General features: G+C 40.7%; 2 protein-coding genes across 14 annotated transcripts in view; one reads left to right on the top strand and one right to left on the bottom strand.

Moving 5' to 3' along the window:
* abi1a (abl-interactor 1a) overlaps positions 1-4,550 on the top strand; it is a 71,626-nt gene extending 67,076 nt beyond the window's left edge. For 8 of the 13 annotated variants that reach the window (XM_042331986.1, XM_042331982.1, XM_042331980.1 and 5 more), the window contains 3 exons: positions 116-202; positions 1,613-1,798; positions 2,973-4,550. In XM_042331986.1, the coding sequence (XP_042187920.1) occupies positions 116-202; positions 1,613-1,798; positions 2,973-3,148 (449 nt within the window). In that variant the 3' untranslated portion in view covers positions 3,149-4,550. The remainder of the gene's footprint in view (positions 1-115; positions 203-1,612; positions 1,799-2,972) is intronic. The other 5 variants (XM_042331987.1, XM_042331985.1, XM_042331988.1 and 2 more) reach the window with 1 other exon arrangement.
* A 7-nt stretch (positions 4,551-4,557) lies between these two features.
* pdss1 (prenyl (decaprenyl) diphosphate synthase, subunit 1) lies at positions 4,558-21,254 on the bottom strand. Its single transcript, XM_007901167.2, has 11 exons — positions 21,110-21,254; positions 17,504-17,580; positions 16,541-16,673; positions 15,229-15,359; positions 13,864-14,005; positions 9,522-9,633; positions 9,328-9,437; positions 8,290-8,370; positions 7,243-7,356; positions 5,915-5,995; positions 4,558-5,273 (listed from the first exon to the last, which is right to left on the bottom strand). The coding sequence occupies exons 1-11, from the start codon at positions 21,236-21,238 to the stop codon at positions 5,133-5,135; spliced, it is 1,251 nt and encodes a 416-aa protein (XP_007899358.1). The 5' UTR covers positions 21,239-21,254; the 3' UTR covers positions 4,558-5,132.
* Positions 21,255-21,294: the final 40 nt, after the last annotated feature.

Here is a 21,294-nt window from a genome sequence, read left to right as displayed (position 1 = left end):
ATTATGCAATTTGTGTGCTGCTTGTGCCTCAATCTCTGTGATTGACAGCTGCTTGTGTTTGCCTCTTCTCTTTACCCTCACCATGTTGTCCCAATGTGGCCTTTGTTATTGTCAGCATCCCTAGCACCACCCCCTCCCCCTATGCCTCAGCTGACTCCACAGATACCTCTCACAGGCTTCGTGGCCAGGGTGCAGGAAAACAGTAAGTTCCTATGGCTGAGTAGATGCATCCTTTTTTGTTTCTTTTTCTTAAGGACAGAGAAGTGTGCATGATTTTGACATTTCCACATTTTCAATTGAGAATTCTGTCAATGCCACTGTCCTGCTGCAATACATCACTTCTGTGTATAGCTGTGCTGCTGAATGTACCACTGAAGACAGACTTTCTCCACTTACTGACATGCAATATTCAGTGCATGTTGAACAGTTCTTTATATTTTGATTTAAAATTGAGGCATACTGTGGCTCACCGATGGGTTTGCTGAAAAGCTACCCAATAACCCCAAAATAAATATTTGCAGATCTTCTTTTTAAAGCTTTTAGTAACAGTTATATGGAAAACTGATTAATTTAGTTGTAGTGACCAGACTTGGTATGAAGGAGACTGTTCTGCATATTGCATGTCCATTGAAGTTCTGTATGATCTTGTGCATTGTAGAAGCTTGCTGTGTTTGTTGTTCTGTGCATGATTTTTAGAGATGTGAATATAACCCTCCAATTCATCTTCCTCCTGCACTTGCACATGGACTTTTTCCGCATAATTTTTTTCCATTAAGGTTTTATCTCTGTACGAAGTTGTGGTGTGAAACAGTATTACTATTCATCTCAACATTATTGAAAGCTTAGAAAAAAAATCTTGCCATCTGCTGGATACAGTTTTAATTGCGCAATGTGAATATTTATATATGTAAACCTATGAGAATCAGTGCTTCATTTTAGGATGAAATTTATTTGAGGGAAACAAATGCTGTATTGTAAACTTGAATCAGTGTTTGGGTTTAATTTCAAATATCTTGTTGCCAAGTTGTCAGGTTTGATTCAAAAAGTAAAGCCTTAGAAACTCCACATGGGAGCTTTTGGGACCACAGTACTCCAAATTTAACTGTTATTTAATATCTTCCGTTTGATGCCTTTTGTTAGAGTAAGAAATGTAGAAGTTTTTATTTTTAAAGTGCAACTACAATTATATGGAAAACTGTAGTTTTTCTTTCCTCATTCATTCAAGGAACTCGAACATGCTTTGAAACATTTTTGTCTTTATCCGAAAATTGTTCTAAATAAGATACAAAATAATGACCACCCGGGTTGATGCTTCCTCCTTGTATTCCGTTTCAGCTGAGCTACCTCAAATAAGAGATTCTTTGTGCAGAACTTACAATCACAGAAAGTATAACTAAACTAACTTGCCTCAGCATGGTCTGAAATTCCTCAGTGTACAGTCTTTCTATCTGCATGGTTTCTTTTAAGTTCTGTCATGTAAAATGCATGTAACCCTCTATTTAGTTTTTTGTGTGTGGGGTGAGTGAGTGAGTGTAAAATGTGAGTGTTGTACAGTTTGAATTTTCCCTGTTAAATATCTGAACGTATTAAATAAATTTCCACATTTTTCCAGTTGCGGATAGTCCAACCCCACCACCTCCACCACCTCCGGATGACTTGCCTATGTTTGATGAGTCCCCTCCTCCCCCTCCCCCACCACCTGTGGATTATGAGGATGAGGAGGCAGCAGTTGTGCAATACAATGACCCATATGCTGATTCAGATCCTAATTGGGCACCAAAGAACTACCTTGAGAAAGGTAAGAGACTCCCTTGTTTTTGAGGAAAATGTGTCAGGAGATAAAAGAAAACACACAACTCTATTCCGTCGTCTTCGCATTTAATTTCCCCGATGTTGAATGTGAATTCTGGTTGAATCCTTTTTTTTGATTGCACAAAACGTCGAACGCTAAAACGTTGGTAAAACTTGCGCTAGTTTGACAAAGAATAGTGGAAATCTGTAATGGCCACAATTTCTGTCAAAAATGTGAATTTATTGTTCTTTTCATCATTTCATACGGGGGCAGGTGGTGCCATAGATTGAGGGCATTGTATGCTTGTTCGTGGTGCAGTAGGAAACTATGAACTCGGGCAATAAATATTTTGGCCACAAAATATAGTCATTTCACTTTGCAGTATATTCTGTGAAGCGCTTTGAGATGTCCCAACGACATGGTAAGGCGCTATATCAAATGCAAATATTATTTGTCCCTGGTAGTTGCTGTGAGTTTCTTTCCCTTTTGTTTATCTTCAAATTGTTCTTGATGAACCTTTTTTAGTTTTGCTTAAAGCTTTCAATTTTCCAAGTCTCTTTCCCTTGCTTTATCCCTCCTTTCCTAAAACCATGGTGATGCCTTACTTCATTTTCCACACATAATGCTGGACCCAGTTTGTTTGGCGTTAAGCATTGTGATGGGTTTCTGTGTATCAGGCGAAAACAATTGATTTGTATTTCCTATAGTAATTGTTGTCCTTTTCTTAACTGTTCATCTCAATATAAAATGTTTTTCTTTAAATCTGTGCTTTAATAATAATCATTGTATTTAATATAGCGCCCTATCACGTCTTTGAGACGTCTCAAAATAAGTCAGAGAATATACTGATAAGTGAATTGACTATATTTTGTAAACAAAATGTGGCAGCCAATTGCACACAGCAGTGTCCCACAAACATTCATGGATTGAGTGATCAAATTATTTAATAATATTGTATATTTTGTGGACGAAATGCATGATCAGTGATGGGAATTCTATTTATCAAACTAAATTAGCAAATTATATGAAGTTGTGTACTTTGAGGTTTTAATTGTTTAAAATTAATCAAAACAAAATTATCATTTTGTTCAAATTGATTTAAAGTGCAAATATTCACCTTGTTTGCTTCAGGTTATAGGTATACATTCTTAATATTACTATGGTTTTATTTTTCCGACAGTTGTGGCAATATATGACTATTCCAAGGACAAAGAGGATGAGTTGTCCTTCATGGAGGGTGCCATCATTTATGTGATAAAGAAGAATGACGATGGGTGGTATGAAGGTGTCATTAATGGAGTTACTGGTTTGTTTCCTGGAAATTATGTAGAACCCATCATGCACTATGCAGATTGAAACAAACCGCCTGATTCTTCAAGCTCTTTTATTCCTTGACCAGCCTAAGCATTTGGGGTGTGTAGGTTAATGTGGGATCGATTTTTATTAAGATGTCTTCAAGGGTGCCATTACTTTTCCCCTCCGCATGGAAACTGACACGATTAGACTGAAAATGCAACAAACTTGTGTTCAGACTGACACTGTAAGGGTGAAAGTGCAAGTGCTGGTCAAACTTTTTCGACTTATGGTCATTCCTAAATTGCAACTTAGTGCTTGTTGATAGCATGCATAAAAAGCGAATTTATGTATTGTAGCAAATCAATTTTTTTAACCTAAAATGCTTCCAATTTGTTGTAATTTTCAGTTAATCTGTGAGTACTCACACTAAATTGTAATCTCATGAACTGTCACAGGAGTCTATAAAGACATTTATGTGGATGAGGCTTGGGTGTATTCTAATCAAAGTACATGTTGTTGTAATTTGTACTTAACAGGTTAAACATTTTGTATGGGTAAATTTACATAATGGAAAGTCATCTGTGGTCACAAAGTGAACCAAAGTGTAGTCTGGTATGTTGTCAGTTCATTTGTACAGTCGAAATTATCTGGACCATTGGCTTTGTGTAACCCTCATAAAATTTTATTGGATAGTTTTACTAACCTTTAGAAGATGGTGCAGTTTCTACCTTATGAATTCAGATCCAGATAATTTGACTGCAAAAATAGTTGTCACTGTTTCTGAAACTTGGGCCAGGTTTGCCTTCAACTCTGTCTTGTAGCACAAGACTGGCCATTTGGCTATGCTTCCCTATTTCCTTTTGAGAGACAATGTAATGATTTGTTAAGGAATCAGTACCAAATTCCTCAATGTTTAATAATTCTTGCATTTTGTATTTGGAAATGCATTCTATGACCAGAAAGGCCCCGGTATCTAAATCAGTGTTCAACTCTGTATTTTCCATAGATTGTTTAATTGCTTTTTGCTATTCAAGGTTTCAGTGGTGAAGCTAATAAGAAAACAAAATCCCATATATTGATAATCCAATTGCTGTATTGTAAGAAATTTTGAAATTAAAATGGACCAGAGGGACCACCACTGTGCCCTCGTTCGGGGTGAGATGGAACTTTTAATTCCCAACACCTGATTTACATTGTGTTTAGTTCTCTAATCCTATTCTGATTTATCAGTGTGATTATGTACAACAAAGTTCCACAACAATTGATCTGTAAAAGTTATGTCCACAGATCATGTAACAGGCTTTCTTATTAACTTCTGCCTTATGATTGTAAGAAGCTTTAACATTGTGAGACTTCATTTTCTTTGACTTTAAAACTGAAAATGCATTCTTTAATTTGTATATAACCTGTTAATTGTATGTACAGTCTTTTATAATAAATCATTCTCAATATATAAAATCAACACACGCTTCAGATAAAATGTTTTTTATGAATTAAGTTGGACAGGAGTTGACTCAAGCCATGGTTGCGTAAATTGAACGACAGACAGGGCTGTTTGTTGTTCAATGAACTATCTTCATGATTTCTAATGGGTAAAGGAACTCCCAATGTCGCCTAAGCAATAGATCAGAAAATGAGGAGACTGATTCCTGAGCAGGCTGACAACAGTAGTGGTGCTCCAGTTAATGTTAGTACAGCCGTGCTTTCTACTTCTGTTTTCTAGTTAATTACTGGAATAGGCATACATGAGAATGAGTGGAAACCGACTCTGCTGTGATTTGCTTCAAGGTCAAATAGCCTCACTGTCCAGGTTCTGATGCAGGCTTGGATGAGGATTGGCACCCATAGAAACCAGCAGGAGTTAGCACCTCTTGGGGGAAATTGATGTTGAATCTCCATAGGCATAGTATAGTACAAACATGTAAACAAAGTTCCACTGTTGTCCGAGTTGTTTGGAATTCACAAACAAACTGAAGACTTGACAATGGTTAATATAATTTTCATTTGTAGTCAATAGCTGCCTGTAGAAAAGTGGAGTGTACTCTTATTTGTCCCGTGTTAATACAATTTCTGTAAGATGAATCAAGGCATCTCTTTCTGGTGAGGGATGCAGCATGGAGATCTGGCGGATGGCTTCTTGACAGTATTGTTGTGCGAGGTAGCAGGTTTGCTGAACACCATTACTCTAAAGGGAAAATATTTAGAATTAATTCTTAATGCCAAATCTAAACCCTTCAAATGAAATGGCCTAGATTTATTATAATTAGGAGTGACGTATTACAAAGTAATGAGCAAAAGTTTTGGCATTTAATTTGATTTCCAGCTTTTATGTGCAAATACATTTATATTACAAATCAAAAACAGGTCCAGAGATGTGCTGAAGTTCTGAATTGAAACCAGTCTTTACTTTCCCGTTGCTCATTGTTGGCAAACAATCATGCAAATGACAACTCAATTGTACTTTCTCATTAGTGTATGCACATTGTATCTTCCTTCCCCATAGTTATCAGCCTAATATTAAGCCTTTGGTCTGACATTAAGGCTGGTACTGCATTTTCAGAGATGCCGTCCTTCAGAAGGTCTGGCAGTTAGAAGTTAAAGATCCCATAAAAAGAAAGGAGTTTTTCCTCACTGTCCTGCCCAACAATGTTCCAGATAATCATTCATAGCGAGTTGGGGCTGTTTGTGCATAGCATTGTCCCACTAATTGGTTATCACATTCACCTACAAATAATCACAACTTTAGCCTACATTTTAAAATAAATTGTATTAAGTGCCCTCCTGACCTGAAAAGCACTATCAAATGCAAGGATTATAAATTTTTACCTGTAATACATACTGCCAGGCACGATCCACATCACCATCTGAACTGAACCGTCTCATGATCATGGCATGCAGTTCTGGAAACTAGAGGAACAAGATGTAGTACTTTGGTAAATAGCAAGTTCATTATGAACTGGCTAAGGGAATGTAACAAATTCCCTAAACCCAACTCATTTCACTTAAGTGGCTGGGCAAGTCCAATGCCACTCCATTTTACGTTTATGTAGTCCTAAACTCTCCCCAACCCAACTACACTGTTGTAGTTAATTTTCAGAATTAGATGGTTTATTGCCCCATTTCTATCCCGAGCTGCAAGAAACCCTGACTGGTGAAAAATGTGTTCAGTTTTGTAACACTAACTACAGAAGAATTCAGAATGGAGAGGTGGGACAAGTCATTGTCACAAACTCATTACAAACCCAGCAGTGGGACCATCATTAGTTTCCCAGAAAAGATTGTACTTCAGGAAATCAAACCGGGAATGAGAAAAAGACTGAGTGTCTCACATACAACAATCATCGGGTTGCTGAGAATCTGAAGAATTTTCACCCAACATATTGTTACAAATGGGAGAAATCCTACAATTGCTTCTAAATTAGTGACACCCAACAGAACATGGTCAATTTTAAACTTCCACAATATCTCCCAAAAAGTGAAAGTAAATCTAAGGGTTGCATTTTATCCATGATGATGACACACTTTACACCACAAACAATTTAGATCTATATAGCAGCTTTCACTACAGACATCTCTGAAGGGAAGTTGAAGAGGGGGATGAAGGTGGCCAAAAGCACAGTTGAAAAAACAAGATTTAATGCAGGCTTTAAAGGTGGGGAGGGAGGGGGACAAAGCAGAGGGAGTTCCACACAGACGGACAGCTTGGCTGCAATCATCCACTAGGGGTGGGGTGGATAGAGCAGGGGACATCAAGTAGGCAGTTGAACCTACAACCTTCTGCCTCAGCAGTGAGAGTACTGCCAGGCTACCGCAAGATGAACTACTGCAGTTCATGTATGTTCAAAGTTATAAAAATACTCAACCATCTGAAATGGTTTTCACTCAAATTTTATCTGTTTCTCTCTGGATTGTGTGCAGTTATTCGCCACCCTCTAAACTTGCTAGAATCACAGAAAGAATTTCACAGTACAGGCCATTGAGCACACTGCGTTGCAATTGGCTGCTATGTTTCACTCATAAAATATACAGTCAACTCACTTTACAGTATTCCGTGAAGCATTTTGAGATGTCTCGAAGATACGACAAAGTGCTAAATCAAATGCAAAGATTATTATTAAACACTCCACACATCTAATATATATAGGCAACATTACCTTTTGACAAGCAAAGAGCACTGGCCCTGTGGCCAAACCAAGCTTGAGATCAGCAGCAGCTGGCTTGCCTAACTGATTGGCACAGGCTGTGAAATCCAGCACATCATCTACCAACTGAAACAAGTACATGATTTAGGATTATAGCTTGCACTTATGTAATAATTCTTACATGAAAATAAAAGTATTTTTACAAAAGACGACCAAAAGATTTGTCTTCTACATGCAAAGTTGCTATGGTCACGAAACACAACAACAAATCACACTTGTATAGCGACGTTCCAGGGCGCCTGACAATTGGGTTTTAAACCTGAGTTGGGGTCAGAAGGGAAGGGCAGGGGTGGGATGGTGGCAGAAGGCACAGTCGAAGAGGTCTTCAGATGGGACTTGGAGGCAAAAGAGGGGATGAGGCGAAGGGATTGCAGGATAGAGTTCCAGAGTGGCGGTAGAGATGCTGAATGCCTGATCGCCAATGGTGGGGCGGGAAGTGCGGGGGACCTGAAGCAAGCCAGTCAGTATCCACCGAGCAGGCTGATATGGGGTTATGAGGTCAGAGAGGTAGGGGGGAGCAAGACTGTGGAGGGCCTTAAGATAAGAACAAGGGTTTTGTACTCGATTCTTTGAGGAATGGGGAGCCAGTGAAGCTGGGCAAGAACGGGGGTGATAGGTTCCCAGAGCCAGATGCAGGAGAGGACACGAGCTGCAGAGTTCTGAATAATCTGCAGCTTCTGGAGGGAAGAGATGGGAAGACCAGAGAGCAGGCAGTTGGTGTAGTCAAGCCTAGATCAGGGTCTCGGCGGCCTGCAGTGAGAGGCAGTGGTGGAGGTGGCCAATGTTGCAGAGGTGTGGAAAGGCAGAACGGGTCATGGCACGAATGGGGAGTTTGAAGGATAACTGAGGGTTGAAAAGGGCACCGAGGTTTCCGATCGGAGAGTGAAGAGTGCAGCCATGAATAGTGATAGTGGCAGCGGCTGAGGTGAGAAGGCGCTGCCGGGAGCCAAGCAGGAGAGTGTCTGTCTTGCCAACATTGAGCTGGAACACAAACATTACCTGAAAAGCTATTCCAATATTTCTCCCATATTGGTATGCAATTTCTTGGACATCTGGACCACAATTGCCAAGTATAGATACCTTTAAAAAAAACACAGAATGTTCATCAGATAATACATGTACATGTACACGTTTTAAACCAATAAAATCTGAGATTTTAAAATTATTTCCAGCAGTTTTCCTTTCACACAAACAGATGGATTTGCTAATCTGTATAAACTATAAAATCTGAGACTGTACTGGTGCCAACTCCCCCATTGTAGCTATTATTCTAATCCCACTCTCCCCCTGTGCTTTACTTCTTCCATCATTTATCGAGTTCCCTTTAAATAATGGACTGTATAATTAGGGAAAGTCTCACTTTTTTTTCCCCCCATTCTGTGACACCTTTCAGATGCAAATGTGGTCAGGCTCGTTCTCATCTCAAATACATGCAAAATGGTGGAATATATGAAACACTTAAAAACGAGAAGAAATGTGAAAAACGTTCTTGCTCTTTCTGTAATAAAAAGAAAACAGAACATTGGGATCCGATATCTATGTGTAGCACTTTGAAATGCTGATTCACACCGTCACCTCACAACAAATTTATAATGTGACATCCTGCAGACCCTTCAAATTGAAGTGGTTTCTACAGATTTTCCTGTTAACTTTGCAGGGCACAATTTATAGCATTCGCGGAAACACAGGATTGGCAATGTATGAATTTGCTGCGTGTTAAAGTCGACAGACCAGCACTGTGAAATCCACAGCACTAATTTACATAGGCAGGAGGAGGGCAAGACTGTTGGCTGCAAAAGGTGCTGGTTCGTTTGCTGCCTCTGGCAAAAAAAACTAAACAACTCAGGAGGGCGTTGATCATCAGGATAAGCTTAAAATACCTCTGGTCTGGTTAAACTCAGCGGTTAAATGAAAACATGAGGGAGGAATATTGTTTGGTATCAAGATGCGATACATGTTTTGTCATAGTTGGACAGAGTGTTTACCATTAATACAAGCATAATTCCAGTTACTTTAGACAAGACAGAACGTACATACTGCTTTACAACTGTTTGCTATTAGACTTGCAGTCTTCTTAAACGTTTTTTCAAGATAATGTACAAATCTTTCGTTCTCATTTTCTTTGGAACCCAGCTGCATAAATTCTCCTAATAAAAAAGAAACAAAGTTAACTTTTTTTTAGTAATTAGCATTGAGATTATTTTATGGCTTCATTTCAATTTAAAACTAACCTCGTACCAAGTCTTCAATAACTTGAGATAAAATGGATACTACAGTGTTGTTGCCAAGGCGGGCAAGGGCCACGGAGGCTGCAGAGAGAACAAAGTCTCCAGCCAAGATAGCCTGCAATGATAAATCAGTTTATGATGTACTGTGGTGAAAAAAAATTCTATATATCATTTAGCCATTTTACTTGTGGTTTACAGGTTTCTTGACCAGCTTATAATAATAATAATCCTTGCATTTGATATAACGCTTTTCACATCTTCTGGACGCCTCAAAGCGCTTCACAGAATATACTGTAAAGTGAATTGACTGTATATTTGTGGGCAAAACACAGCAGCCAATTGCGCACAGCGGTGTCCCACAAACAGTCGTGGATTGAAGTGACCAATTTATTATGTTTTTTTGAGGGATTATTATCAGACGTATGGAGTAAGGAAACTTGCTCAAGGTTTCACCCTGCCGGGAATCGAACCCAGGCTTCTCGCTTGTGAGGCGAGTGCCCACTGAGCTACAGGACTCCTAGCTTGGCATCAATGCCTCATACTGCAGCCATCCAACAACAAGAAACAAACTGTATTGTTGGGAGGACAACCCAACGTGCTGGACAGTTGAGGGATTTGCACCCGAGCTGGAGCCAGCAGACTGCAGTTTTTAAGTACTTCAAGATATTCATTCTAAATAAAATCCCAGACATAGAGGGCTCCTGAGTATTCACACGTACCTGTTTCCAAGAATCCTCTAGGTATTTTAAATACCATCAAAGACCCAGAAGTGGAATTAGTTCCCTAAAAATGTTAAAAGGAAGGCTGGACCAACTGACTTAAAAATGTACTTGTTAAAAAAAGAATGATTTAGCAGAAAAATCGCAGTTCAGTATACTGCAGCCTAGCTTATCTATTAGATTCTGGAATCAGCTTGTGTTGATGATTGAGACCAAGAATCAAATCAATGCAGGTTAAACATCAGCACTAATTCGGTGAGGGACAGAAGTTGGGTTACTCTACCTTACTTGAAACTGTCGTAACAGTGCAGTGTAACATTTTACAAGTGAGTATTTTATAGCTGTCTAATCAGATAAAATATTTTACACTTACAATGACTTGTATTTATAAAGCGCTCTTGGAGCACTTAAACTTAAAGCAATGTGCCTCCCCCCTCACATCTCCTAGGTCCACAGGGAGCTGTATTAAAATCTTCAGAAATGAGTTTTCCCACTGAAACATCAATTCACAACCCAAAAGTTCCCAACTGACCACGTTCTGCCCACCTAAACAGGGCACAACGGGGAGTGAGCGAGGTTTAACGGTTCACCCAAAGGACAGCGCCTCCAACAATGCAACACCCCCCAGCGCTGCATTGGAGCGTCAGCTTAGACTGTGTGACTCCACGTCCCGATGTGTGGGGCCTTGAACCTTATCTTAGACCAGATCGTGTGATCAGATTCCAGAATAAAAAAATCATTCTCAAGTGGATTGCGTGGATACCTGATTTGTCACTTTTACTCAGTCTGGCATTAGAAAGAGACAGTACAAAGCAAGCCACAGATGTTGATTTGCAAGCAGGATGCAATCAGACATGTACCATAACTCACTTTGAAATGATCACACTGAAATGAGAAAAGTGTTAAGCTTATAAAGGGCCCCCCGAGTAGTAAATCCTAAACAGGATCCTGACAGACTGAAAAACACAGGAGAACCTAGATCTAGCTCCCTTTGATATAGTGCTGGTTTCCGGTGGACCCATGCTGACGAGAAGCACAGTGCACCCAGCTTCCGGCACTGACCTATAGGTCATCCAGTTTCTGCTGGCACTATTTACTGGCTGTTGCACACAATGTACAGGAAATGCCATCAACTCATGCACAGGATGTAATGTCAGTAGCGACCCATGACCTGGAAGCTGGCCTTTTTTTGTGACTCACTTAAAACATTGTACCAGCTGAGTGCTTTCAGTGGGTTTTCCCTGCATGAGAATGAGTAGTAGAAGCTTATGGTTCTGAAGAACACAAGCCAAACCAAATTAAACTAATCAGAAGAAAGACTACCATAACTCAGTTAGATTTGTTCCCCATGATAATTAATTGGGGGACAAAAGATAAATTAGCCCTGGCATAGAGCTGAACAAAATCAATAAGACTAAATAAAGTATTATTAATCAAACTGATTTAGAAAGTGGATATTTTCCACTTTTCACAGGACAAAACACTGGGCAGGTTTCCTTATTCCACATGCCTGTTTATCTAGCAGTAAATAGGAACCCTGATGTTAGTCGATTGGCAGATTACGGGGATAATAATAAAAAAAATTTGGTCACTATCCATATGACCAATGTTGGACACTGCTGTACACAATTAGTTGCCCACAAAATACAGTCTCTCCATTTTACGGTATATTGTGAAGCGCTTTTGAGACGTCCCAAAGACGTGATAAGGCACTATATCAAACACAAGGATTATTATATTTATGTTCATTAACATGACTGAGCAGAAATGAACAATTTAAAAAGTGCAATCATTTAAATTTAATACCATACCTGTTTAAATATAATGTATTTGTTCCAACTTAATGCTCTAATTTAATTGCAAATGGTTCTGCATATGAAAATATTAAATTTACATTCTACGTACACTAGAGCTTCCCAACTGGCATGGAATATTGTACATAGGTAGTTCTGGACTGCCAGGAAGGTGGAAAGTGAACTAGATGGACCTTGGTCTTTTTTCATCTAGCGCTTCTTATATTCTTAAATTATATTGACCCCCCCCATAAAGCCCAAGATCAAGAGAGTTCCAGCAGACTCTCAGTTGATCTATGAATGTGGTAAGTTGATCCTGGTCATAAAATTCAGGTCCTACAGGAAAAGAGAAACAAATCGAAGAACAGATTTGAAAGGTATGATTAGAAGAAAGGATAAAAGTATGTATCTCAACAGGGAAAGATAAGACAAAAAGGTAAATATCCATTAAAGTATTTTTGGACATTTTAGAATTATGTGGGCTTACCATACTTGAAAATAAGTTATTAAAATGTCTATATTTCTATATCTATACTTCTATTTCTGTAATCTATATCAATGATCTAGACGAGGACATAGAACTTAAAATATCTAAATTTGCGGATGATACTAAACTAGGTGGGAGTGTAAGCTCTGAGGATGACACAAAAAGATTGCAAAGGGATATAAACAGGCTAGGTGAGTGGGCAAGGTGGCAGATGGAATATAATGTGGGTAAGTGCGAAGTTATTCACCTAGGTAGTAAACACAGACAAGCAGATTATTTTCTAGAAGGGGAGAGACTAGATAGTGTTAAGAGGGATTTGGGTGTCCTTGTACACCAGTCACAAAAAGTTAGTATGCAGGTACAGCAAGCGATTAGGAAGGCTAATGGCATTTATGGCAAAAGGGTTGAATCCAAAGTAGGGAAGTCTTGCTGCAACTGTATAGGGCCTTGGTGAGACTGCACCTAGAATATTGTGTGCAGCTTTGGTCTCCTTATTTAAGAAAGGACATACTCACCTTAGAGGGAGTAGATTCACTAGGTTAGTTCCTGGGATGAGGGGGTTGACCTATGAGGATAGGTTGAGTAAACTAGGCCTAAATTCTCTAGAATATAGAAGAATTAGGGTGATATTATGGAAACATATAAGATTCTTATGGGGCTTGACAGAGTAGACAGTGTGAGACTATTTTCCCTTGTAGGAGAATCTAGAACTAGAGGTCACAGTTTTAAGATTAAGGGACAGCCCTCACGAACAGAGTTGGAGAAACACTTCTTCACTCAGAGGGTAGTGAATTTATGGAATTCTCTACCCCAGAAAGCTGTAGATGCTCAGTCCTTGAACATATTCAAGACTGAAATTGATAGGTTTCTAAAGGATAGAGGGATTTGGGGATAAGGCGGGCAGATGGAGTTAGGTTAGAAGATCAGCCATGATCTTGTTGAATGGTGGGGCAGGCTCGAGGGGCCAAATGGCCTACTCCTGCTCCTAATTCCCATGTCAATGTCCAGCCAATGTTTCACAACGATTCTCCTTGCAAACCATACTTTGTAATTCAATTAGTATGAATTGGCCAATCCATGACCCTGAAAACTTCTATATATCTGTAACCCTTAAAATGGTCTAGTTCATCTTCAATAGCCAAAAGCAAAGTATTTCTGTGTGGAACAGTTTACAAAGCAGATGTGATGTCAAATTAAGACCAGTTATTCAAAAGGGTGCTGTTAACATGTACTATGTAATGGATAGCATCATGTTTTGCTGATAAAATTAAACACTGCAAGAATATTTTTTATTGCATGTGTTGATTTCTCGCGAGTGTTATGCCTAAAGATGTTGCATCACCCACCTTTCTCTCTCCCCAGATTTTGTTAACTGTGGTTTTTCCCCGCCGAGTGTCTGAGCCATCGATCACATCATCATGTACAAGGCTAGCAGTGTGGATCATTTCTGCTATCATGCCAACAGAATGCTGGCTCTTTAGCAGTTCTCTAGGTGCAATGGAGGAAAGAAAAAACATTTTTAGCATAGTTAATTTTGACTTTGGGAGGAAAATGAAACAAGCATTTCATAAAGTACCAATTTTCCTAGGACACAACAAATGCTGAAATATTGCTGCCAAGGAGCTAAACAGTTTGTTTGCAAATTAATCTGTGCCAGATACCTTCCAGTGACCAATTCATCTGTTTTTGGTGAATTTAGACGAGGGACGAATATTGGCCCAATAAATACATTGGAAGAACTCGATGTTCTTTGAAATAGTGTTAATGAATCTTTAGTACACAACTGAACTACCAAAATGGGCAAGCAAGACCTCAGTTTAATATGTTATCCAAAGGACAGCATTGCCAACAATGCAGTATGCCCTCACAACTGCCTTCGAGTGTCAACCCAGATCATGAGCTCACAAATCCTAGTATATGGCAAGCATCACCACCGGAATCAAACTCAAGAAGTCTGCTGAAAGATCTAAAGAAAAAGTAGACAAAAGTATTTACCAATAAATGAACTTTCCTCTCCCTCTATTATAGACCGTTCTTCAGTCCTCCAGTACTGCCTTCACTTTCTCTCCTTTTGTATAATTATATTCTGAGACATGTTTAGCAAAATTCATTTTAAAATTTGACAATCATGTTTTCAGCAGCAGTCAGAATGGAAATTTATTTTACTTTAATCACACACTGCCACTTGTGGCACTTGTACACAAAAACATGGAACGGAAGTGAGACACAGTTGAGCAGCAATGAAATTGCCGACCATTTACCGAACAACAGGGAGCTATGAAAAATAAAGCACCCAAGTAAGTCACATATCACTATAATCTGGCACTTCACCACTTTTTATTACTGCAATATAAGGCTAACAATTCTTGATACGGTAGCTTATTATGCATATGTCAGCAGGATACCAAAGTCCTACATTACTGATCTGCTATCTGGAGGCTGTCAGGTTGAATTTTTGAACATTCAATAGTTCCACAGGTACCATGCCCATCAATTAGAGAACAGAGGTAATGACATTTGTTGCTATTCTAACAGATTAGGCACTGATTCTATTACGCCTTATTCGATTTGTCTGATTGGGAAATGCAGAGGAATCTGTATGCCCATGAGCAGACATACAACCTGCATACCTGGATGGAGAGCATAGAAGAGAATTGGTTAAACATTTCTCGCAATAGTAGTACTTCTTTGAAAAGACTTGCTTCACTTACCTGTTCTTACTTTGATGGAGATTACATGCTTTTGCCACAAGTACCACAATCATGGGTCGGAAAGCTTTCCCTTTTCCATCAAAATAGTAATCGCAAATTTCTTTGAGGTCTGCCGAAGAAACTGCCAGTTGCTGGCAAAACATTTAAGAGAGTAAAACTAAGAGAATAAGCTTATGTATCTACCCATAAATAAAGTAACGAGCAATACATTACATTGTTTGAATTATTAAAGCAACTTGAATAGCTACCTTATAAATAAAACAATATTTTTCAAACTATATATCAAGCTAGTAAGTCAATAATTATCAAGATACATTATCTGATGGCTCAGCAGACTTATTCAGTGAATAGTTGAGCCATATAAGACCCAGATTTGATCCTTCATCAGTGTTCAGTTAATGGACTTTACCAGAGGCACTACAATTAATTTCAGAGCCCTGGGCTAGGGTGTGGAAAATCAACCAGGTTACTGCTCCTGACTATAAGGATTATATGGATTCAGTGGTTATGGATTTTTGTTGATACCACAAGGCATTCATGATAGGTTCAGCTGCAATGCTTCCCCCCACAACAACAACAACAATAAACTGCCGAGGTTCACATGCAAACAATGTTTGCATAAGGTCCTGGATGATGTGTAATGCCAATGGAAGCACACCCCAGTCAGAAAAAAAGCATCAGATGCCTACAGGAAGGAAATGGGAGAACACTGATAAGGGAAAGAAAATCTCTTGGGTTTCCTTCTCTTGCACTCATCATAATTCAGAAGCACCACTGGTTATTCTGACATTTGCATAGCAAGCGTCAATCAACTGTACGACTATCACAAATTAGCCTCACCCAGTGGCCACATAAGCATATTTCTAGCAAGAGTCAGGACCAGGTGACCTAGCCAAATTTTCTGCTACTTACCATGAGGGCAGAAGCCAAATGTAGCTACCCAAAAAAGAACATTGATGGCTCAGCTTAAACGAGTAACTCAGCAGACTAGGGGTCAACTTGCATCATTTGAAAATTCTGAATGTGATATTACCTCCGTGTAGCTTCATTTATTTTATACTCCACATTACTGCAACTGTAGTATTTGAAAGGCGCTAAACAAATATCATTTTGTATTAAAGCAAGTGCACGTGTAATATACTAAACAATGTTTGTTACAAGTATAGACATTCGAATAGATTGATTTTCTAGTATAAAATGTGGTACAGATAGAATATAAATATTATTCAAAGGGTGAGGAAATAGTTCTCTGTATGTGACATTGAAAGCTTTTTCCACAAGTCGTCATATAAATCAGACATTGGAGACTTACCCGTCTAATCTCTTGATATAGATTATTCAGCTCTTTCTGAGATAACCTATAGGGATCCTTGTACTGTTCATCACTATGAACCTTGGTATAGCAATATTTAGTTCTAGTGGTATACATAAACCTGGATGGAGTTCTGAAAAGAGACAACCTTGTTTAGAATCATAGCAATTTACAGCCAACCGACTTTCAGAATAAACTGTCCAATTAATCCCACTGCCCATCCCGATAACCTCTTCAAGTCTTTGTCTTTCATGCACCCATCTACTTCGCTCTTGAAATCCACAACAGAGTCGGATTATATCACCTTGGTAGGGCATTCCACATGCCAATAAATTTCGGTGTGAAAATATTTCTCCTAACCTAGGAAATCTGTAACATTAAAATAATAATAATGATCTTTGCATTTGGCATGGCACCTTTTCCTGTCATTGAGACGTTTCAAAATAATTGAAACTTTCCTTGGGAGCCTTAACGCCAAAAATTACAAGAGGATTACAACGCAAATATATGGGTATTTTACCCTAATTATATCCATAGTCAGTATATTGGCCAAGCTAATTTCAATGAAGAAACTTGATTAGATAGTTTAATTCTTAAATACCAGCCAAACCAGTTATACCCCAGCAATTTCACACTGGGCCACTTCTGGCTTCATGTGCTGGCTTCTGGCAAAATGCACAAAGTATCCCAAGAAAAACTGGAAACTTTTGCAAAAGCAGTTACAAGCTTCCTGCACAGAAGCAATGCAATGTGAAAATTATGAATTCAGAATCCTTACGTTTCTGTGAAGAAACATTGAAAAAATAGGCACTATAATGAGAAACCTTAAGATTTTTTGTTAAAGCAGAAACCATTGAATTTCCAAAATGTACATTTAGTCACTTCTAAGATCAAGATTTAGAGATTTTAGCTAAACATAGAATGTGAAGCTTTGAAGAAGATCATAACTCGAAGGGTTCTTACCGCCAGAAAGAACAGAAAGAATTTTGCTTCTTGTAAATGGTGCTGTTTAAATAGGTTCTTCTATATAAATGCAGCTCCTGTATAAGGAAACAATACATTCTGAAATACAAATATTAAACTCTATGACACATTTAGAAAGATCTGAGTTTTGTTTCTATAATCTCTAGTTTTCTAACAACTAAAAATATTCAGTAAATTTTGAAAAAATTACACTTTACCTCAGCTCAGTGTAATATTTAACAATTTTAAATATTGTTATCCTGCATGATTCTCAAACTCTTGGTTCAATCATTTTACAGGAAAGGTTCAAAACTGTCAGTATCCTCAAACCAGTGGTTTGGAAATAATAATCCTTGTATTTGATATAGAAGCTTATCATGTTGTCAAAATGTCTCAATGACCTTTACAGGAATTACTTTGAAGGCAAACACAGCAGCCATTTTCTCACAGCAATATTCTACAAACAGCCATTAAGTGAATGACCAATTTTATTTGGTGGACTGTTGGCCAAGACACCAGGAAAAAAATCCCATCTCTTTTTTTAAAAAAAAAGTTCTGCCAGATTAATAACATTCATATAAACAGGTAAACTGGACTTCAGTTTAACATGCCATCCAAAGGATGGCAACTCAAACAATGCAATGCTCACAGCACCTTCCTGGAATGTCAGCCAAGAACTCAAAGTCCCAACATTGGACTTGAAACCACAACCTCAATCTTCTGATTCAGAGGCGATAGTCCTGCCCGCAAGGCTAGAATGGTGCCTCCCAAGCTCGGTATGAGAGCCAAGGAAAAAGATGCCCTCCTGACTTGAAGGCACAATATAAATGTAAACTGTATTGCATTTTAAAATGCATAGCCATTTGATCAGTATTCGATAGAGAAAGATGGTTTAAATTTTAGAAGATATTATCATAATGGGAATGAATGATCAGAATGGAGAAACCCCTTTTATTTTTCTGAGGGTTAACAGGAACTGCCCAATAATAATAAAATTAATCCTTGCATTTGATATAGCGCCTTATCGTGCCTTCAAGACATCGTAAAGCACTTCGCAGAATGTATCATAAAGTGAATTGATTTGTGTATTTTGGGGGTGAAACGCAGCAGCCAATCGCGCACAGCGGGATCGCACAAACAGTCGTGGATTGAGTGATAATTTTTTTTGAGGGACTATTACCCCGAGAAATCCCTGCCAATCAACCACAACTGAGTTAGTCGATTTTTTTTACTACTAGGTCATTTTTTAAATTTTTACTGCTAGATAAACAGAGGCGCATGGAGTAACAAAACTTGCTGGCCGGGAATCAAACCTGAGTCCTCTCGCTTATGAGGCAAGTTTGCTAACCACTATGCTACGGGACGCCACAGAAGCAATGAAATAAAGGCGATAGGAATAAGGTAAAATAATTAAATCCATTCACGACATTTACAGAGGTATTGAGTGAAGAATACAAGGGAATTAGTTGTAATTGTTGATTCTTATTGGTAACTTGGGATGTGGTGGTCACCAACTTTTACTTTTTAAAAACAAAACGTCATCAGCCATGTGCCTAAGCTCATCACATAGGTATGCAAACCACACGTGCGTTGGAATGGAATGTGCATTCTCACCCTGGAGGCATGCACCCTGCAGTCTGAGACACTATCTTACGTGAAGGGCACTATGTAAAGGTAAGCAGATGTTGCTGCTTACTGAATTCCAGAGCATTAGATGCAGATTGGCAAGAGCCAACACTTGGGAGACCCCAGAGTGTTTGTTAGGGTAATGCTGGAATTTAACCAGCTAAAAAAAAAAACACATAGCATGCCATTGAAAGCATTATCTGGCAAATGTCACTGGGTGTATAGCACCCATAGCTTGTACCCTATCACCAGTTACCACTTTCTAGCAACCAGGGGAGGGAAGACTCCAAACTCACACATACATTTTACTGCTAAAAATTAACAGAATGCTTATGCATTCCCTCTGTTCTGCCAAACTCTGCTCTGCTGCACATGCTACTCCTCCCTCACTCCACTGTAGATTGTCAAGCTTTCACCTGTGGCCTGCTCTCTTCTCATGCCCTCTCTGCTCTATCGCCCCCAAAACCCACCTCTGAATGTGCATCACTGTTCCTCTCTCTCCCACCACTCCCATCACGAGCCCCTCCAGTTTCCCATTTTGTCCATCTGTGGCCAAGCCTCCCTCTGCCTTCTCATCCTCCTTGACCACTCTAACCTCCTCCACTGCCTCTCCTTTCACTTCAACCTTCATAGTTCAGATCCTCCCTCTCACACCGTTTCCACTGCATCTCCAAACGGCTTTTCCTCGAGCCCCTGCACAGTCTTGTGCAGCATTCCTCAGAGCTCTGTCCTTGATCCCCTCTTCAATATCTATATTCTCCCTCTTGGTGACATCATCCGCAGACATGGGGTCAACTTCCACATGTATGCGGATGGCACCCAACTCTACCTCTCTGCCCCCACCCTCGACTCCAGGACCACTGCTGTCCTGACAGAATGTCTGTCAGACATCAAGTCCCGAAGAGAGCGAACTTTCTTCAGTTCAATGCCAACAAGACCGAGGCCCTCCTGATCGGCTCTCGCCAGCGCCTCCACGAGCAACGAGCCGGGGGAGAGGGAGGTGACGGTGAGCACGATCAGGGATTTGAAGGAGAGGGAGAGAGTTCCAGAGTTTCGGGGCGTATTGGCTGAAAGCACGGCCACCGATGGTGGAACGGAGGGCGTGAAAGGACGAACAGGAGGCTGGAGCCGGACAAGCGGCGGCGGCGGGTGGGGGAGCGGGAGGTAAGCAGGACGGATGGGTAGGGAGGTGCGAGGAGGGCATTGAGCGATCCGAAAACGAGCGAGAGGATCTTGACATCAATCCGTCCGGTGATTGGGAGCCGGTGGAGGGTCCTGGCCGGGGCCGGTGTGATGGGGGCACAGGGTTGTGTGCGGGTCGGGGTCCGTGCGGGATCAGCTGTACTCTGCGTACACTGGAGCTGGAGGAGGGCATTGGAATCGTCCGGCCGGGGGAAGCGAGAAAGGCGCGGACGAGGGTTTCAGCCGCGTCGGCTGTGAGGTGGTACGGGGACGGCGGCGGCCGACGAGCCGGAGGTGGGTGAGGGTGAGGGTGGGGGTGGGGGTGGGAATAAAGCGGTCCGGGTCAGGGAACGGGTGTGGGGTTAGGAAGGAAATCGAACCCGATGAGAGAGGCGCTACATCAAACGTAAGGATTATTACTATTATTATTATTATGATGATGATGATGATGATGATGATGCAGTGGGACCACCGATGCCCAGTCTCGCCAACACAGCGACCACCCGCCGTGCCCGGTATTGGGGTGAGGTGACCGCCCCCCTATCTGAGCCAGTCGGTGCCACACACAGCCACCGCCAAGGCCGCGCCCACTCCGGCCCGGCCCGGCCCTGACCGCCCGCCGGCCATGCTCCGGTCTCCTTCCTCCAGAGGAGCGGTGACCTTTCTCCTCCATTCCCTCCCTCTGTCCCCTATCTCGGCAGAGGCGGCCTTGCTTCCGCCGTGTCCTTGCGCGTGTCCTGCCGCCCTCCCCTCCTATCTCCTCCTCCTCCTCCCTCGTTCTTTCTTCCTTCCTTTTACCTTGAGAGAAGCGCTCACGCCGCCGCCGCCTCCTCCGCCGCCGGCGCTCCCCCGGCCCCGCTCGAGCCCCCAGCGGCCGCACGCGCTCAGTGAGCTCCTCGCGCAGTAACGGCTCAGAGGCAGCGCCATGTTTAACCCGCGTCACCCGCCCGCCCTTCCCGCCCTCAGCGCGCGGGGCACGCCGG

This window comes from Callorhinchus milii, unplaced genomic scaffold (genome assembly GCF_018977255.1).
Source record: "Callorhinchus milii isolate IMCB2004 unplaced genomic scaffold, IMCB_Cmil_1.0 Scaffold2, whole genome shotgun sequence".
NCBI lineage: Eukaryota > Metazoa > Chordata > Chondrichthyes > Chimaeriformes > Callorhinchidae > Callorhinchus > Callorhinchus milii.
The sequence above is the reverse complement of the archived record's forward strand: the minus strand, read 5'-3'. Positions and strand labels throughout refer to the sequence as shown.